The 17,498-nt window shown below is 34.7% G+C and overlaps 1 protein-coding gene across 1 annotated transcript in view; it reads right to left on the bottom strand.

Moving 5' to 3' along the window:
- Positions 1–17,498, bottom strand: part of LOC105149261 (uncharacterized) — a 433,940-nt gene that overhangs the window by 216,503 nt on the left and 199,939 nt on the right. The window contains exon 4 of the mRNA XM_087409169.1: positions 16,870–17,068. Within this exon, the coding sequence (XP_087265295.1) occupies positions 16,870–17,068 (199 nt within the window). The remainder of the gene's footprint in view (positions 1–16,869; positions 17,069–17,498) is intronic.

Genomic DNA, 17,498 nt, shown 5'->3' on the forward strand with positions numbered 1-17,498 from the left:
GGTCGATCGTACGACCCGATGAACCGAAATCGCTTCTCGTTGATGTCGTCGAGACCGTATTTCGTGGTCAAGGATAAATGTCACGAGGCAATGAGAGGAGTCAACTTGATCACTCTTAAATATCACGGTCCCAACCGCGTCACTCGATCATTTACCGTCTGATCCTTTTTAATATCGTCGAGGTCATATCAACACCATATGAGAAGAGCATACAATAGACAATAATTACATCGTTTATGGAAAATAATTAAAATTATGATGGATGTGCGCAGTTACATACTCTACTGAGTTATTTTTAATCATTTCTATAAATCACCATTGTCTCCTATCCAATATGTTAATTTGACTGAAACAATAGTGTTAAACAATTTAACTAAAAAAATGTATTAAATTTGACTCAAATTTAGTTTATTATTTACTAACTGCATATGTTAATATAGATAATGTTTACTTTGAAATTAACCACAGAAATGGATTGATTTACATTTTGACAAAGATGACAGTCAAAAATAACAAAACGTTATTTAACTTAAGGGATTGGGTTTTACTTCTTTGATATAATAATAATATATAATACATTACCAACAACTTTCCACAAACGACAGTCGGCCGACACTTTGCCTATTGTGTCTTACCCTAAATGCCTATAATTAAACCTAAATACATGCAGAAAGTACTCGTTCTAATACTAGACTCAAAGTACTTGCGACGCTGAAATATTAATCAACGATAAACTCAGGAATGGATGCAAGACTATTTTGAGTCATGTATAAATAATTTCAGTAACGATGAGTTTCTATCATCGAGAAATTGCAATGTTTGTTCGGATATCACAATTACCCCGATCAATTTCGCATCTCGTGACTTCGGGACACCTTCGTCATCGAGCCCCGACACGCGTATACGTGCGATACGTGAGACAGAGCGCGGATAAAGAAGGAAAGGCTCTCGTTCCCACAAGCCAAGCTATCGGACTACGGTGGATTTGAGAGCGAGAGGTCGAAGATCGAGTGAAACGTCGAACGTGTCAAAATTCGAACGGGCCGTATACAGTACATCTCGACGGATGGGAAGGCCGCACGTTCGACGACTATAGAGCCCAAGTCCGAGAGTTTCCTCTCGCCGTCTCTCCGTCGTACCACATCGCTTCGGTCTATCGTGGCAAGCGCAAGCACGATGCGGTCGCGGTGAGTACCTCTACGGAGTAGTAGTACCAGGGTACCCCGGAGGCCGCAGGGGTCACAGGGCGAAGGCACTTCTCACGCCCCCACCATGTCGGAGGAGAGCACCCCACTTAGACTAGGCGTACATACCTTAACGCGGCCGATTAGTATACGCGCTTAATTGCTGCTAACGTGCGTGCGTGACGGCGGGTATCGATCATCCGCCGGCCAGTTGGAAAGAATCGAGAGAGAACCGGGTCAAAACAGGATCTGGTACGGATGTTCAGATACATCTAATTAATACGCCGGATTTGAGCACTGATCCGCTGATCGTTTGATCTTACGTCGAGAGAAAAATTTTTGTTATTTGTCATTATAATTGCGCGGTAAAGTAATTGTATTTAGGTACTTCATTTTTACAGTTGTTACTATTATAGCGTTAATATAATAATTATATTTATAATTCTATAAAATAAAAATATTTAAAAAAATCACTCCTGATAATTCAAATAAAATAGGAAAGAGCATATCTATGTTGCTATTTGTGTGGTTCTATGTACTAAAAAAATATGTCCCCTCAAAAATGACTATAATTTTATAACAATTTTCAATTACTGTTTATTATAATAACCATAAAAAGAGCTACTGAAAGACACTAACTAATTTCTTAATTTAAGGTATTAAGAAGCGCACTGTTGTTCAGTATGTTTTAGTATTCCAAGTAAATAATTAATTACAGTCTTTCGATAATAAATTGACCAGTATTAAATTTCTATAACGGGTCGATTTCTCTTTTGTATTCCTATATATCTTATATGTTTTCAACAATATAATAGGTACAACTGAAGCAATATACCATATTAATAAAATTAAATGACAACATTGAATAATTAAATTGTTCCTGCTAAAACGTAGGTTAAAGCAAGTTTCAACGTATGGCCGAAAGAAAATGCTACAATAATACACATTATACAGACAAATCCCGATATGGCCTCCTTTTACTAACTAATTCCATAATATCTCTTTGCCGTGCTGCTATGATTAATGGGGCGAGCTGACTCCTCCGTTGACGTATAAAGTCGTAGAATTGCGAAATTCATAATTTATAGCAGGCGCCTTTCGACTGGAAGTTTCGCGATTTTTCAAAGGAACGGGATTATGAATTGATTATATAGTCCCCGATTACGTAATTACACGCTGACCGATGTATCGCGCGCTTGGTTACTTCAGGCGAGTAGCGATCTATTATATGCGTATTCACAATGAATATTCCTTAACGACGCGAGATCAAGGATTCAATTACGGTGTTAATTCCGCCGGTTGCGCAATCGCGGAACCCACAGAAATGTATCAAAAGTTCGCTTGGTTCGCGCCTCTTTTTTTCACGCGCGGAACAAGCTGCGGAATAAGCAGCGTCGACATAACGTTAATAATGCCATGACGTAAGTGGCCGCTACGACCGAAATTTATCACTACCAGAAGTCGATTCGTTACATTTCCCAATCTGACGTTTCCACGGCTAATTACAACGTTAATTATGCGATATCGCTTATGCATAGATACACAAATTTATTACTCGCAGAAGGCCTAAGAAGTCCATTACGATTTTTCGCATTCGCGCGGAATTATATACTTAATGGCTGTGTTAATTATATAAATGGACAGCTACGGACACGGTGAATATTTATTGCAGTCTGGCCTCGATTAGTTACGATTTTCCTCGAAGTCGATACAAGACGTGGATATTGGCCAGTAATAGTCGCAGTGCTCCGAGTCATTTATCGCGCCGCTAATCTACGCGAGAACCCAACGTTCGAAGATTCTTTGTCCTTTCGCAGATTACAGCTGATTTCGCGAAATTATGAAAATCGCGAGATTCCTATCGCAAGGATACGACGCGGTCGGCACATCGCAGAGATAATACGATGCGATAAAACAACATACACCTGATTCAGTCTGCAAGGTTCAACGATGCGAGGCGATTGGCTTCGATCCATGAAATGTCAGCTGACTATCGCTTCTCTAAGAGTGGGTAGAACACAGTCGGTGTCGATCGAGATGCTAGGATATAATGTCAAGGCAACCACTGAACCATTGTACACAGCAGTAAGAAAAAGAAATTGATGAATCGTTCCATGTCAAAAAGATGCGCGCGATCCCCTCGATCGATCGTAGATCGTTTTAAAACTTACGGATATTTATTTGTGTATGCAATTTTTTTCGCTTAAGTGAAAGAAAAAAGAATAAGAAAAATATGCATCTCGTCATTACAACGGTTAAACAAAATTTATGTGCAAGGTGAAATACAAATAAGATTCCAATAGAGGCATGTTAAATATTATATTATATATACTACATAAAAAAATATATATTACTTATTTCAAGTATTTCAAAAGTTCTTATATATATATATCCGCAAATCTATTATAACTTCATCACGAATAAATTTATTCAAAATATATTTTCTGAAAATCTAATAAGTTTATTATTTTTCAATCAAGATTATTAGATTAAAATAAATCTGAATTGCTTATTATATGAAGTCGTTTTTTTGATCAATTTTAATATTCTTCGAAAGAAAATAAATTCTTTGAATACGTAATAATGAATTTTTGAAATATGTAATAAGTTTTAAGTAAGAGTATATTTTAAGATTAATATCAAGAAAATATTGTAAGTATATTTTAAGATTATTAAGAAAATATTCTTTATTAAAGATAACCGTTACTTAAAAGAAAAATGAGTACACTTTTCTTAACAATAAAATAATATTTTTCTGTTTTGTTGTAAAACAAAAGAAAAAAAAATTGCAGCAGGAATAATCTGGCATTAAAATAACACATTTGCAACGCTAAGTCGAGAGAGAACGTAAATAAAATGTAGTCCAGATAAGAGAATGTTATTTTTAAATGAGTAATTTTTACATTTTGATAAATATCTAAGTAAAACTTAAATAGGATTAATTATTACTCAATAATTATGAATCGCGCAAATAACTAAATTAACTCCGCACTGCCGACTTTTATCAATTTATCGTTATTTCTTGCTTTTGCATCCGACATGTGGACGATACATAGCCGGCAATGAGCCCATTTCAATTCTGCTAATCAACCATGATGAGACTTTCTAGATCCGTCAAAGGGGCACGTCAAGAATACTGACACTTTGCGAGCCGCATTTATCCCATCAGCGGCATTAAGCTCTCTATCCGACGGCCCGATTTAACCGAAATTCAATCGTTCGATCATCCGTAATTTTTTTCAAAGTGTACCTCAGCGGTATTTTACCTGGTGCGTCACTCTCAGGGAATTAATGCCGCGGCAAAAAAAAAGATGTATACACGTCACGAATAAAATGGATTCTTCTACGCGTGCTAAAACGTATGAACTGCATGTCTACTCAAGAAAAAAAAAGACATAAGTAGGATAGACAGGCCAACATAAACAAGGTTCTTGTTTTAATGAATAATATATATTTCAAACAAATTTAATATGCGGAACGTTTCAACCTGAATAGACCCTCCTCTCAGCCACAATACAGCATATATAGAATAATACAATCAAAGTTTTAGATATGTTTAGATATATCAGTTTTAGATATGTCAGTAAATGTAGAGAGAGTATTGCACTTCCTACATTGTCATAAATTGTTACATTACAACAGTACAGTGATTACACTGTAAAAAGTACAGTGTTTAAAATGTTTAATGGAAACATCTTTGCAAAACAAACGTTTAATGATAAAAGATATTTCAATTTCAAACGTTTTAGTGTTTTAAATCCAAACACATAATGTTTCGTTTATTGATAACGGTACGTTTAAAATTAAAACATCTTTACGTGTTTAAAATGCAAAGAATAATTGCATGAATAAATTTTAATATCTCAAACACTTCTTTTATAAGTGTAACTATCAGTCGATAGTCTTAACGGTGTCCCAAATATAAAAGTGGTCTACAATCAATTCGTCATTATGTTATTTGAGCAAAATATTTTTTGTGTCATGAGTTCCAATCAAAATTGAAAACCTATAGTGTCTATTTTTAAGTCAATGTCTTACAAACAAATCTAGAAAAAAAAGAAAAATTTAAAAAACTCGTCTGCGCCTTTCAACAAGTAAACGCGATGCAATGAAAAACAACGAGCGGTTTCTAACGAGCATTTGAGAGTCGATATTGAGCTACCTTTCGTGGTATCGGAATATTCAGACAGTGACATCATTACACATTCATGATAAGAGCATATTCTCGACTGCTTGCATATTTATTTTCTGAGTCAAAGTCTTCGACGTCGACTAATCGGTAAATTTATGATTTTTTATTAACGATGTCTCTATTCGAGGAATGACCCGAAGGTTCGTGTTCTCACCAAGATTTTTATTTAAATATAGTCGTATTTGATTTTATATTATTTATTCAATCAATATAAAAAACAAATTCAACATGCAATGGTAATAAATGATAGCGAATGATAAACTTTTTCGGAATTTGGAATCAATAATAATCTCAGAAATATTCTTACATTGTTATAATCTGTCAAGGAAATGTTAAATGTGTTTTTCTTATTCATCTTCCAATTTATATAGTTTTAAAGATAAATTTATATTTGACGTTGAAATGAGCGTTTTTATCTTGCGTTGATCTTATTATTCAAATTGTAATTTATTTATGGAAAATTAAGAAACATTTTTGAGAAAAATTATTTTACGATATGAGACTATTATAAGCTCAAACTTTTATAATACAACAATGAGGCAAAGAAGATCTTATTCGACAAAAGCGGATTTTGATTCCCAATAATAGATATTTCTGAGTGAATTTTCCATTTCCAACTCATGCAAACTGCGCACCAATTATTTATATTTGAAACAGTCACAAACACTTCACTTCTTCGCTTAAATAAGTGTTATTCACATATCGGTCGATTTTTCATTTATTGTTTTATTATTACGTCATCATTTTATAATTAATTTCATGTAGAATTATCTCCAAAGATATAGATTAATAAGTTCAACAATTGAGATTGTTCTTTCATCAATCAGATTAGCCTTTATCTAGATGCCTTACACAACTTGTCAAGCGCTTGAAAAGAATGAAAAGAAGAACACAGTTCGGGCACGAAGAAGCAACGTCGCGCGACGGTTCGTACCATGACGAAGACAAAAAGATGGCGCAACGTAATGCCGGCGTTACATAAAAGCGTAAACGGGTTTAAAGATTTCCTTCGCACCGGCTCTCGAAGTCGAACCGAGAGAATCTGCTCTGCTATCGTTCGATCAATCGTACTCCGTATTTCTACTGTACCTCTTTCGAACCTTCTCGTCAATCCTCTTCGAAGCTGTAATCGGACATCATCCCTCTTTTCCTCCCTCAAGATCGATCGATTACATATTATATATAGGTGGGGTTGACAAACGGACGTAGGTATTGTTCGGTCCATAACGAATATTAATTGAAATAGATCAACTAATGAGAGGTCGGCGACGCGCGTAATTGCTTTAATTACTGTTACGTTTCTGCCGTCGGCGATAAAGCGAAAATGAACGGAGTACGTAATTGTTATTTTTAGATTGCAACGAACAAATATTACATAACTATTGTTCGCATTTTTCCTCGCTAAAGAATCGATATACTGTAAAAAACGATTGTCCATTTCGATATAACGTAAAAAAACGATTTCCATTTTAATAAATGTATCATTAGTCTTATTATTGAATAATAATGAATATATAATAACATTTAATTTCTCTCCAAATTACAAATGAAATAAATATTCGTTGAAGAATTATTTAAGCTACAGTTTAACTCTTATTCTAAATTTCACATTAGTTTTACGGAAAAAATTAAAAACTCTATATGATAAACGTTGCTTTTTTTTCCAGCGCGCGCGCGTTTGTGTGTGTGTGTGTGTGTTTAACTTAAAACATTTAAAAATATGAGTAAAAATAATCAAATTTTCACTACAACGAAATGACTTTGTCACGGCGCATTTTACGGATATTTTATACATTTGTACGCACGTTTTACATCAACGTGGAATTAACGAAAGGTACAACTTCCTTGCGCAGGAACATGCACAATATGTTTCCGCGTGTATGCACCGCCATTCGTGTATCTGTGCGTGCAAGTATTCATATGGAACGCGCACAAGAGCGAGAACATCTAAGATCCTATCGCCCAATGCTCCGAGCGCGATATGACCACCGCCTATCGCTACCGGTCTTACTACCAGTCCGACCACCATTCTCGATCATCGTTTTACCATTCAACAAGGATTTATCTCGATCGTCGTCGATAGCTAAACCGCGCACCTGTCTCGTATCACAGGTGATTACCGAAGCCAAAGTAATAATGCATCTTCGCAATGCTACTATAATCTCCGCGTATAATTTGTGCGCAAAATGAATGAGTAAAAAAATTAATGTGTAAAATAAATGTTTCAATAACTAAACTGACAAGAAGATATCATTCATTTTATATCAATCAATATTATATTAATATTATATTAATTCATATTATTCGTGATATTACAAAAGGAATTAGTATTCATATTTTAAAATTTATTTTGTCGATGATCGAAAAATATCAATATAAATCTGAAGAAGAATATTGAGTGAAAAATATATATATATATTATTGATAACAGTAGCTTTGTTGATGCCCACCATTTGTATTTCACGTATTTCTTGTATCTTAGTATATAAGTAACTGAATATATTAAATTTAATTAAATATTATATATCATACCGATTATGTTAGTGATTAAATTTTTTAAATTTAATTTTTACAAGTTTCTTACAATCATAAACACATTACATATTTAGGTGAATATAGTAACAACAATATTTAAAAAAATAAAAAAATATAGACACCCTGTCATACTTAAAATAGTAAGAAAATGATAAAAATAATGAACTGTCTTTGCATCATTTGAACTAAATAATTTTTTCGCAATAATTTGCAAAAAAAATTATGTTTTATCACTTTATTTTACAAGAAAATATTGAACTCTTTCTTAAATTTTCTATTTTCCTTTCTCTCTTTCTTTCTCTTGCTGTTATTGACAAATATTCTAACATTACAAATATGTTGTTAAATTTTCAACCACTGAGCACATTCTAGTTATTGAGATATTTATCTCATATGTTACGCGAATCGTTTTAATTCCAAATATGTAAAAAGAAAGAAATTATCTCTCTTCCTTTAAAACTTATTAGGTATCATATTTCTATCCGTTACTGTTAATATATTATCAACATCATTATTAATACCATTATCGACATCGTTATAACTGTTATAATTTATATGAAATATTCTTATCGTTCCTAAATAAAATACAACACACTGGACCATAACATTTATGTGTTACCATGAATTACTCATGATGTCTAGCGACATGATACGACCATTTCCATTCCTCGTAATAGCGGCTCGATCATTTTATCATTCAACTAGAATTTATCTTGGATCGGACAGCAAAACACGCCTCTAGCTTGCACCCGGTTTCTGATAAGAATAATTTATTACGATAACGTCTATGTATGCGTAACCTGTTTGTCGCTTCTCAGACTAGCATGCTCGCGATTTTGCTTGCCCGTAATATGTCTTACCGTTTATCCTCCAATCAGTCGCGAAAGACTGCATCATTATTATCCGAATAAGCGGGTGTCGTTCGCACGTGGGCGTCTAACGATGACGTTATTCAATAGACAGTTAATCTGCGTAATCGAATAACACTTAATCTCAGCATATCCTTAATCATAGTGTTTATCGCAAAAGTACATCCTTGGCAAATATTAACTAGATCGTAATAAGCAGCGATAGTCATATCGTAGTTCCGTATAAAATTACGCGTTTCGCATCTGCATCTAATGAAAAAAATCCTACTTAGAATGTCCATCGTAAATTGATTCACACATCATCATACGTATTATTTAAATTAATGTGATTTTTTCATGCGAGTATTATGATCAAATTAATGTGCAACGGAAATATCTCGCTTATTTAAGCAATGGTAAGTAAAAAAAAATTATATATTTTTTTTACTTATTCTTATACAAGATGTTTAACTTCTTCTTCTTAGCTTACCACTTCTCTCTCTCTCTCTCTCTCTCTCTCTCTCTCTCTCTCTCTCTCTCCCCCTCTCTCGCTGTTATTGACAAATATCTTAACAATTACAAATATATATACCTTTTATTGACTTTTTTAATCACTGGACACATTCAGTTATTGAGAGACATTTATCTTACCAATATATCAAAATTATATTATCTTATATACCTACTTATTTGATCCAGAAATAACGACATAAATAAGCAAAAACAGTCATATTGCGGTCCTTGCTGCTTAATAAGATATTTTTGCGTAAATATTACAATTTCGCGTTTAAGCAAACTGCATCAATATTGTTAAATTGTCAATTAATTTGTGACATCACGTTCTACGGCTTCGATTTAGGATTATTTTAAAATCAATACATAATCAATGCTTGAATTGGAAATTGCATAAAGATTCATGCAAAAATGTTAATCACTAATTCACTTTGACCAAACAAAGTCTTCTTCATTTATTTGTATTATTCGCTTATTTTTAAATAATCAATGTTATAAGATTGGATTAGAACGAGTTAATCCTTAAATACTGTGAAAAAAATGTTACATTTTCAGTGTGTCGTAAATCCACTGGACTCTATTTTTCAAAAACTAATAAAATGAAACTCGATAATCTTAAAAACATATTTATAATACTTGGATTTTCAAATTTACTTCTTAATCAAAACTGATAATAGAAACTATTATAATAATTAGTTTTGCATTGAAAAGTTCTCATTTAACAAGTTAATGAACTTTCTATACTAACTTCTATACTAACAATAAGATTTAATATGGGCCCGGTGAATCCACGACGTCAGTTAAGAGTTAAATACCTGCTCGTAAAACACGTATGATAAAACACAAGGATGACATAGGACAAGCTTGATAATGATCGATTACACAGTACGTCGAGCGTAAAAGCGGAATCATTCCGGGACAACAGGATGACACACAGATCGAATGGTCTTTCTCATTCGATCAATCCCCCCCCCCCCTCCCCCCCTCTTTCTCTCTCTCTCTCTTCTTCCACTATCTACCGCCGAACGTTTCTCGTTTTAAGAAACAAAAAGATTACGTCGGACCGTTAATACAGTTACGTATTATCTAGATTGCTACCCGTCGGCTTCCGCCGGCCAAGAAACAGCATGAGTAATTAATCAAAGACAATCAAACTCTGGGAGCGTCGACTTAAGCTGACTCCCAACGGGACGGCCCCGCTATCCGTCATCTCTCCACCGTTTAAAACCGGGAAAGAAACGGTGATGGCTGCGCGTTGCAATTGCCGTTGCTCACCCGGATGTGAATTGCACGAAAAGCTCCACGGTGACTTTCTCCGCGGGACACGGGATCCAAGCGCTTTTTAACAAATGGAATTTAACGCCCACCTGTTAATCCGCGCGAGACTGTCGCACGACATTGTGTGGCGCTTAATTCCAGGCTTGTTCGCCCACGGATTGTCTAATTATTCACTGACGCGGACAAATGAAGACCTCCGACGTCGCATTTAACATGACAGTTTCATGTTAAAACAATTAAAACGTTGTAAAAGTCATTGCTGTATAACTGTATAACTGGCGTTCTTTGCTTAACAGGTTTGTAATCATAAATATCTCAATTTTTCTTTGCGCTAATAAAAATTGAAATGAAAAATGGACTGCAATATATAAAGAAATACAAGCTCGTTATATACAAAATAATAAATATGTAAGATTAATGATCAAAGAAACGAGCATGAACAAAGATATTAGAAAGTTAATTTATTCATAAAAAATTGATAAATCGTGAAAAAAATTGGAAACGTATATTTCGTACTTCTGAGAATAAAAAATTCATCAATTATTTTGTAAATAAACTTAATTTTATAAAATTAATTAAATTTTTTTTACGAAATTGATTCACTTACTATATTATTTCTTAATACATACAATTCTATCTTACTTTACATTTATAAACCGATAAAGATTATGGAGTTTTCATAAATTAAAAATTAAAAAGAATTGTAATATGTAGAAATAGTATAATAATAAATTACCGTACCATGGATTATATAATTTTATAGAACTAATTTATTAAAAATAGTATCTTTGATAAAAAATTTAATAGACGTACGTGCTAACACAAGATGACAGCACAAGAGTATTACACAATTAGTATTATGATAGATTTGCCCACATTTCTGATTCTGATAGAGATCAACAGTTTTATTTACATGGCGAAATATTCATAATCACGTCGATCAATTTTGCCAGCTGTCTGACTTTATTCCGACTCGCGAAATGCGTTGTCGAACACCGATCGGATTTGGCACCGGCGGCGGTACATGCGATCGAGACTCTTGTTCTCGCGGTGCGTATATGGCGTTCACGCACGATAGGAATTTTCCGATAGCCACGATCGGGAGGCGAGTTATGACCGCGGACGTGAACAGCCGCTGAAAGTCGAGGAAAGGGCCGGGCAACGACGACGGTTACCGGCAATCTCCAACATCCGTTCTGCGTTACATCGCCGCGGGAGATCACCGGCGGAGTTTACTGGAAAACAATAGAACGTCTATGCCGCAGCCATCCGAATGGATGTATTATCGACCACTGACCACTCTCGGTCGCTCGCGAATATCAAGAATCCTTCATCTCGGCAGGGAATGTCACGTGCTGCCGATATATCGCCACGAGCGAGATCTCCGTTTTTTTACACGTAACAACGTAAACGTCCGATCCAACGAAGGTCTTTAACCGAGCAACGAGGGTTTGTCCGCGAATAACGACCTAAGTTACCAATCAAATCTTTTACTCATGTCCGATTATTTCATACTAAACAATATTAAACTGATTTTTTTGTAGTACATGTAGAATTTTCATAAAATATAAGGTGTACACAATGATTCTCCGATATGAAATAATGAAAAATAAAAACAAGCACATACATATTTCTAAGAATTTTTATCGTATAAAGAATAAAAAAGTTTCTTAAGAAAATTATCTAATTTCTATGTGAATACTTTTAATGGCACGAAGGATATCAAGTTGGTACTATTTCATTTCATGTCAAATGTGCAATATGTCGATAGTTATGGTTATACCAATAGCGATCACAATTTAATTGCACAAGATATTTACGTTTGACATCTTGGTGAAATAAAATCATGTCCTTGATGTACCCCTGGAAAAAGAAATCCAAGAGAACGATTTCCAAGGAAAGTTTATAGTAACATGTGGATACATTTGATACACAAAGAGAACGATTTTGCTAAAGTATCCAAATATTTATGAAATGTCCAGATCCACATGTTATTAAAAATTTCCCCTTCCTTAGAAATCGTTCTCTTGGAGATCTTTTTCCGAAGGTACATCAAGGATATGATTTTATTTCACCAAGATCAACCTGTATATTAGACACGTATAATAAAATATACCATCAATAGCAATTCCACTCGGATGATCTGCGATTCTAAAAGAAAGTGTGCCTCGATCGAGAAATCATTTCAGCAGATTTGCATGTTATATCGCTTAGGAGTACCGAACTCCTATACACAATCTCGTTCCTCGCGTCGGTTATTAATGTTCGAGAGAGTATCGAACCTCCAAGATCCCACATACGTACGAATGCTTTCACCCCGGTTACTTTTTAATAAGCCGCAATCGAATTTACGTAATACACGTAGCGCGTACCGCGCTTCGTGAATGCTTTACAAAACGTTCGTCAGTTTATTTTCTTTGCGGAACGCATAACACCTATTAGGTGCGAAAGGATTAACCGGCTTTCCAACGGCGTAAATCACGGAATCCGGGAAGGCGATTTCGCGCGCGGAGAGATTCTTCGCCGCTCGGCGAAGTATCGGTCACGACGGGCGAAGTGATACGCGTGTGAGACTGGATGCGTAAACGCGCGAGAAAAAATATTTCCTACCGAGTAGGAGCTACACGCGCCGGTTAAACCGTGCGATCACGAGCACGGGTGTTAAGGCGACGCGAGCCCGCTGGCGAGAACTTACGGGTTGCGACCCCAATCGTATTCGGATACAACTTCGCAGGTGTGCGTGATCATTAATCCAGAAATGGAAGTGAACGTTGCGAGTTACGGGCACTAAGCTGGTCGCGCGGCGCCGCGTTTCTTTCCCGGTCGGTCGCGTCGTTTTTCGCTACGTCCGTCGGTCGCTCTCTTCTTTCCTTCTTTTTTTTTTTATACCCAATAAAAAAGAGGCGTTACCTGCGCGAACGATTTCGCGATTTGAACAATTAAGCGCGCCGTTGCCAAGCGTTGCGAGCGCTAAGGCGATTATTTTTTTGCTCACGGTTCGCTCCTTTATCGAGACGATTACGGCGTATTAAGGCTATTTCAGAGGATTTTTCTCTTTTTTTTTTTCTTCAATCGCGTTGCAACTCCACTAGTAGCCGCCAACAAGACTACATCCTCGCTCCATGTTGATTTTTAATTGGGAAGTCGCCGGTGAACACATCGACCTTGAGATTTCAAGGCGAATCGAACATCTGTCTACGCACTTTGGATTATTATTTTGTGTCGTAATTATGTTGAAATGTGATTCAGAATAATTCTGTAGAAAGTCCGGTTCACGGTTAGTCGATTATTCTTTCCACTTCCCGCAGAGAACATCCCGTATACATGTTATATTTTTTCTTTCTATAGATACTTCATTAAAAATAAGAATAATTATTAAAGGCTAAGAATAGTTATTGAGGCTAATTTAAGGAAAAAATTTTTGATACTTAATTTTTAACATAATAATTTAACTAGAAAATAAATGAAATAATTTTATATGCATTTTTTTTGCTCATTAAAATTCTATAATTTTTATTTAGTATCTCAGTTTTTATAAAATTACAAATATTCCTTTCATAAACAACATTACTTTTCTGTCTTTTCTTATGATCAAGTGAAAGTACGACACTTCCGTATAGCAAAGTACTTTATATGTACAAGAAAGTAATGTATAGCAGGCATTAATCAATTTTACAAAATTGATAATAAGAATCAAAATGGATGTAATGTGTAAAAATGTTCATAAAGTCAAATTTTAAATCCGAGAGAAATTTCGGATTTTAATACGAATATACATTTAATTCTCATTACTCATTACATTTATATCGATATTTAATAACGCGTAACAATGTTTAAATTCTACGAAACGTAATCCAACAACGTTTAAACTTTACTATACTATGAAATATAATTCATCAGTGTTAAAATTTTATGAAAAATGATCAACGTCGAAAAACGAATCCTACATTGCAGGCAGTTATAAACATTCGGGACAAATTCGTAATTTATTCACCTTCGTAATTTATTCATATTCGTGAGTGCTACCTCGCGTAATACGACAAGGAATAATCCATAGGTCGTTCCTTAAACGTACACACACCGATGTGTAGCGTACAAACCAACTATTGCACGCATAGATTTTCCATAGAATGGTCGATCGACGGTGGGCTCGTCTGCGCTATGTGGTATGCGGAAAAAATTTCACATAATTAACCCATAAAGCAGCGCAATCGAGGATCTCTCTCTATAGTTTATCCATAAGCGAGCAGCGAGGCCACTCTGCGCGTGCTGCACCTGCACCTGTGTACTAGTGTGCTGCACCTGTACACGGCTACGTAAAGGCGGAATTGTACGGTTCGTTTCTACTTTCAAAAGAAACGAAAAAGTTTCCTCTAAATCTAATCTAGTTTAGGCATTTTTTTAAATCACAGATGTACAGAAAAGTATTTGTGGCTATAATTATATGTTATCATAAATGTAATTATTACTATAAATAAGAATAAATAACAAGAAAGGACTACAAACCAAATTTTTATGTACTTCAAATTCTTAGAACGTACGTTTCGACCTTATTATTAGGTCATCCTCAGTGTATACATGTAAAGAACGCAAATTTAACAAAATTAATAAAATGGTTAGATACAATGGTTAGATTTCTACAGATTATAGTTATGCAAAGTATTGGTAGTATTCTTTCATATCTATCTTTTGTCGCAATAATGTAATGCTTTCTGTCTTGTAATATTCTCAGTTACATTAAATCGGTCGCAATTAGTCCATAATGATGATAAAATTATTTAAATAATATGTTGAGTCTTTCAATAAAAATGTATCAGAAGTTGGAACAATGAGTTGGAACAATCAAATTAATTCACAAGAAGCAAATGCGATGAGAGTTAAAATTGAAACCAGTTCAGTAAAAAATTACTTGTATTGTATTAATAATTACTGCTATAGTAATAATAATAATATATATATAGTTCTATCAACAAATATGTATATAGTTGGCATTAAAAATAATTATAAATTATAGTTATTATTACCATAAAAAATTGTTGCAATTATTATAATTTAACATTTAAATTTACAGCAATTGCAATCATTTTTAGAACTCTGTACATATATAATATATTATTATATTAATAACATTATATTAATAACATTACAGCAGTAAAAAACTTGAAGTAACAGGACTCTTAATGTTTAAAACATTTTTTTCAACGAAATATAAAGGACTAATAAGAGTAAAAAAACTTAATAAAACTTCATTATTTGATTAACATAAGTATAATTAAAGACAAAAATAATAAATCAAACTAGAAAGTACAAAAGTTAAACCACTAGAATACAATTACATAACGTAATTGTATTCTAACGGTTTAACTTTTGTACTTTCTATAGTTTGATTTATTATTTTTTTCTTTAATTAATCAAATAATGAAGTTTTATTAAATTTTTTGACTCTTATTAGCCCTTTATATTTCGTTGGATTATAGCAGTAATAATCACAATTATAGTAATATATAATTATATGTCACAAAACTATAGTGCATTGTGAAAACGAACAATAGATTTCAACTGGGAAGAAATCTGTAAAAATATTTAAAATCTTACAATATGCATAAGTTTTTCCAGTCCAGTTTTTGTAATACGAACAAAAACTCGTCTGTTAATTTTTTTGGATTCATACTAAGTAATCTCTAAAGATGAATCGTATAAACATGGCTTAAAGCAGACAATGCGTAAACAAGATGGGCGAAGCAACAACCTGATAGTTTCGTTTGCGTGCAGTTCATAATGTAAAATTCCACTGTCTCTCGCGGACGATCTATGGAATTTTAAATGAATTCCTCTCAAACGGCCGAGTAAGCGTACCTTCGCACTTGGAAATTAATCAAGTGAACGTTAATCAGAAGAAATTGGATATTCGATCGCAAGCAAATTTCAAAGGAGAAAATTGTTTAAGTAATCATGAAATCGAAGTCTTTCTATCTTTCTATTATAAACACACGGGATCTTCACAGAAACCAGCAATAAACTCGCAATGAAGTCGACTCTAAACTCTCATCGAAGAATAGCAATTCATCGCCTACGATCTCTCTGATGCATCCCACACGTAACGCGGAAACAGCAATTACGACGCAGCCGTGAACGCTGTTTGAGGGTGCAGTTTGAAGTATCCGTGCAAATGCAAGTCCGTGAACAAGTGCAAATGCATTCTTTCGAGCTGTACCCCCGGGGGCCTGTACCGCGATATCGTGTTACTGTCGCAAGATTCGATTTAAATTCCAACCGTGTACGTATAGACGGCTGTGCACATAAATTCAAGTCTACTCACCGGTAGATACGCAGAGCGACGGCGGCGGCGGCGGCGGCGGCGGCGGCGGCGGCGGCGGCGTGGGCGTCGTCGAGGGCGACGGTACTCTTCTTGCGACGGCGTTAATTATCGCCGCCGGGCTGTACCGTGGCACCTGCAACACCACAGGAGTTTTCACGGACAGATCCACTGGTTCCAGCTGCACCGGCGGTCCCGCCGCCTGTAACAGAAGGAAACGTGCTCGTCAGTGGCTGGCAACTATCATTAACGGAAGCGTTTCTGCCCATTGGACGTAGTACTTGTGATCTATCACCTTTTCAAGTGTACGAGAATGTTTAATTTACGAAGAGGAATTTGTTGGTTTCGAAATGTAAAAAAACGTGGTATTAACTTAAACATTTGATTACAATAAAAACCGTTTATTTTATATTATTTGATTTAATTGTTTCGATTAACTAGGAAGTAGTCACTTGATTTTTTGATGTAAACGATCTAGGATGTTTTTACATCCCAATTAAAATCAGTATTGTTTCATTTACAACATGAAATTAACATATTGATTGTCTTTCCATTTATTTGGAAATGTTAGATATAGAGCGTATAATGTTTAGAAGCCAACAAATATTAAAGAATAAAAACACATTAAATGG

The sequence above is a fragment of the Acromyrmex echinatior genome, chromosome 1 (assembly GCF_024713525.1).
Source record: "Acromyrmex echinatior isolate Ae372 chromosome 1, ASM2471352v2, whole genome shotgun sequence".
NCBI classification, from domain to species: Eukaryota; Metazoa; Arthropoda; class Insecta; order Hymenoptera; family Formicidae; genus Acromyrmex; species Acromyrmex echinatior.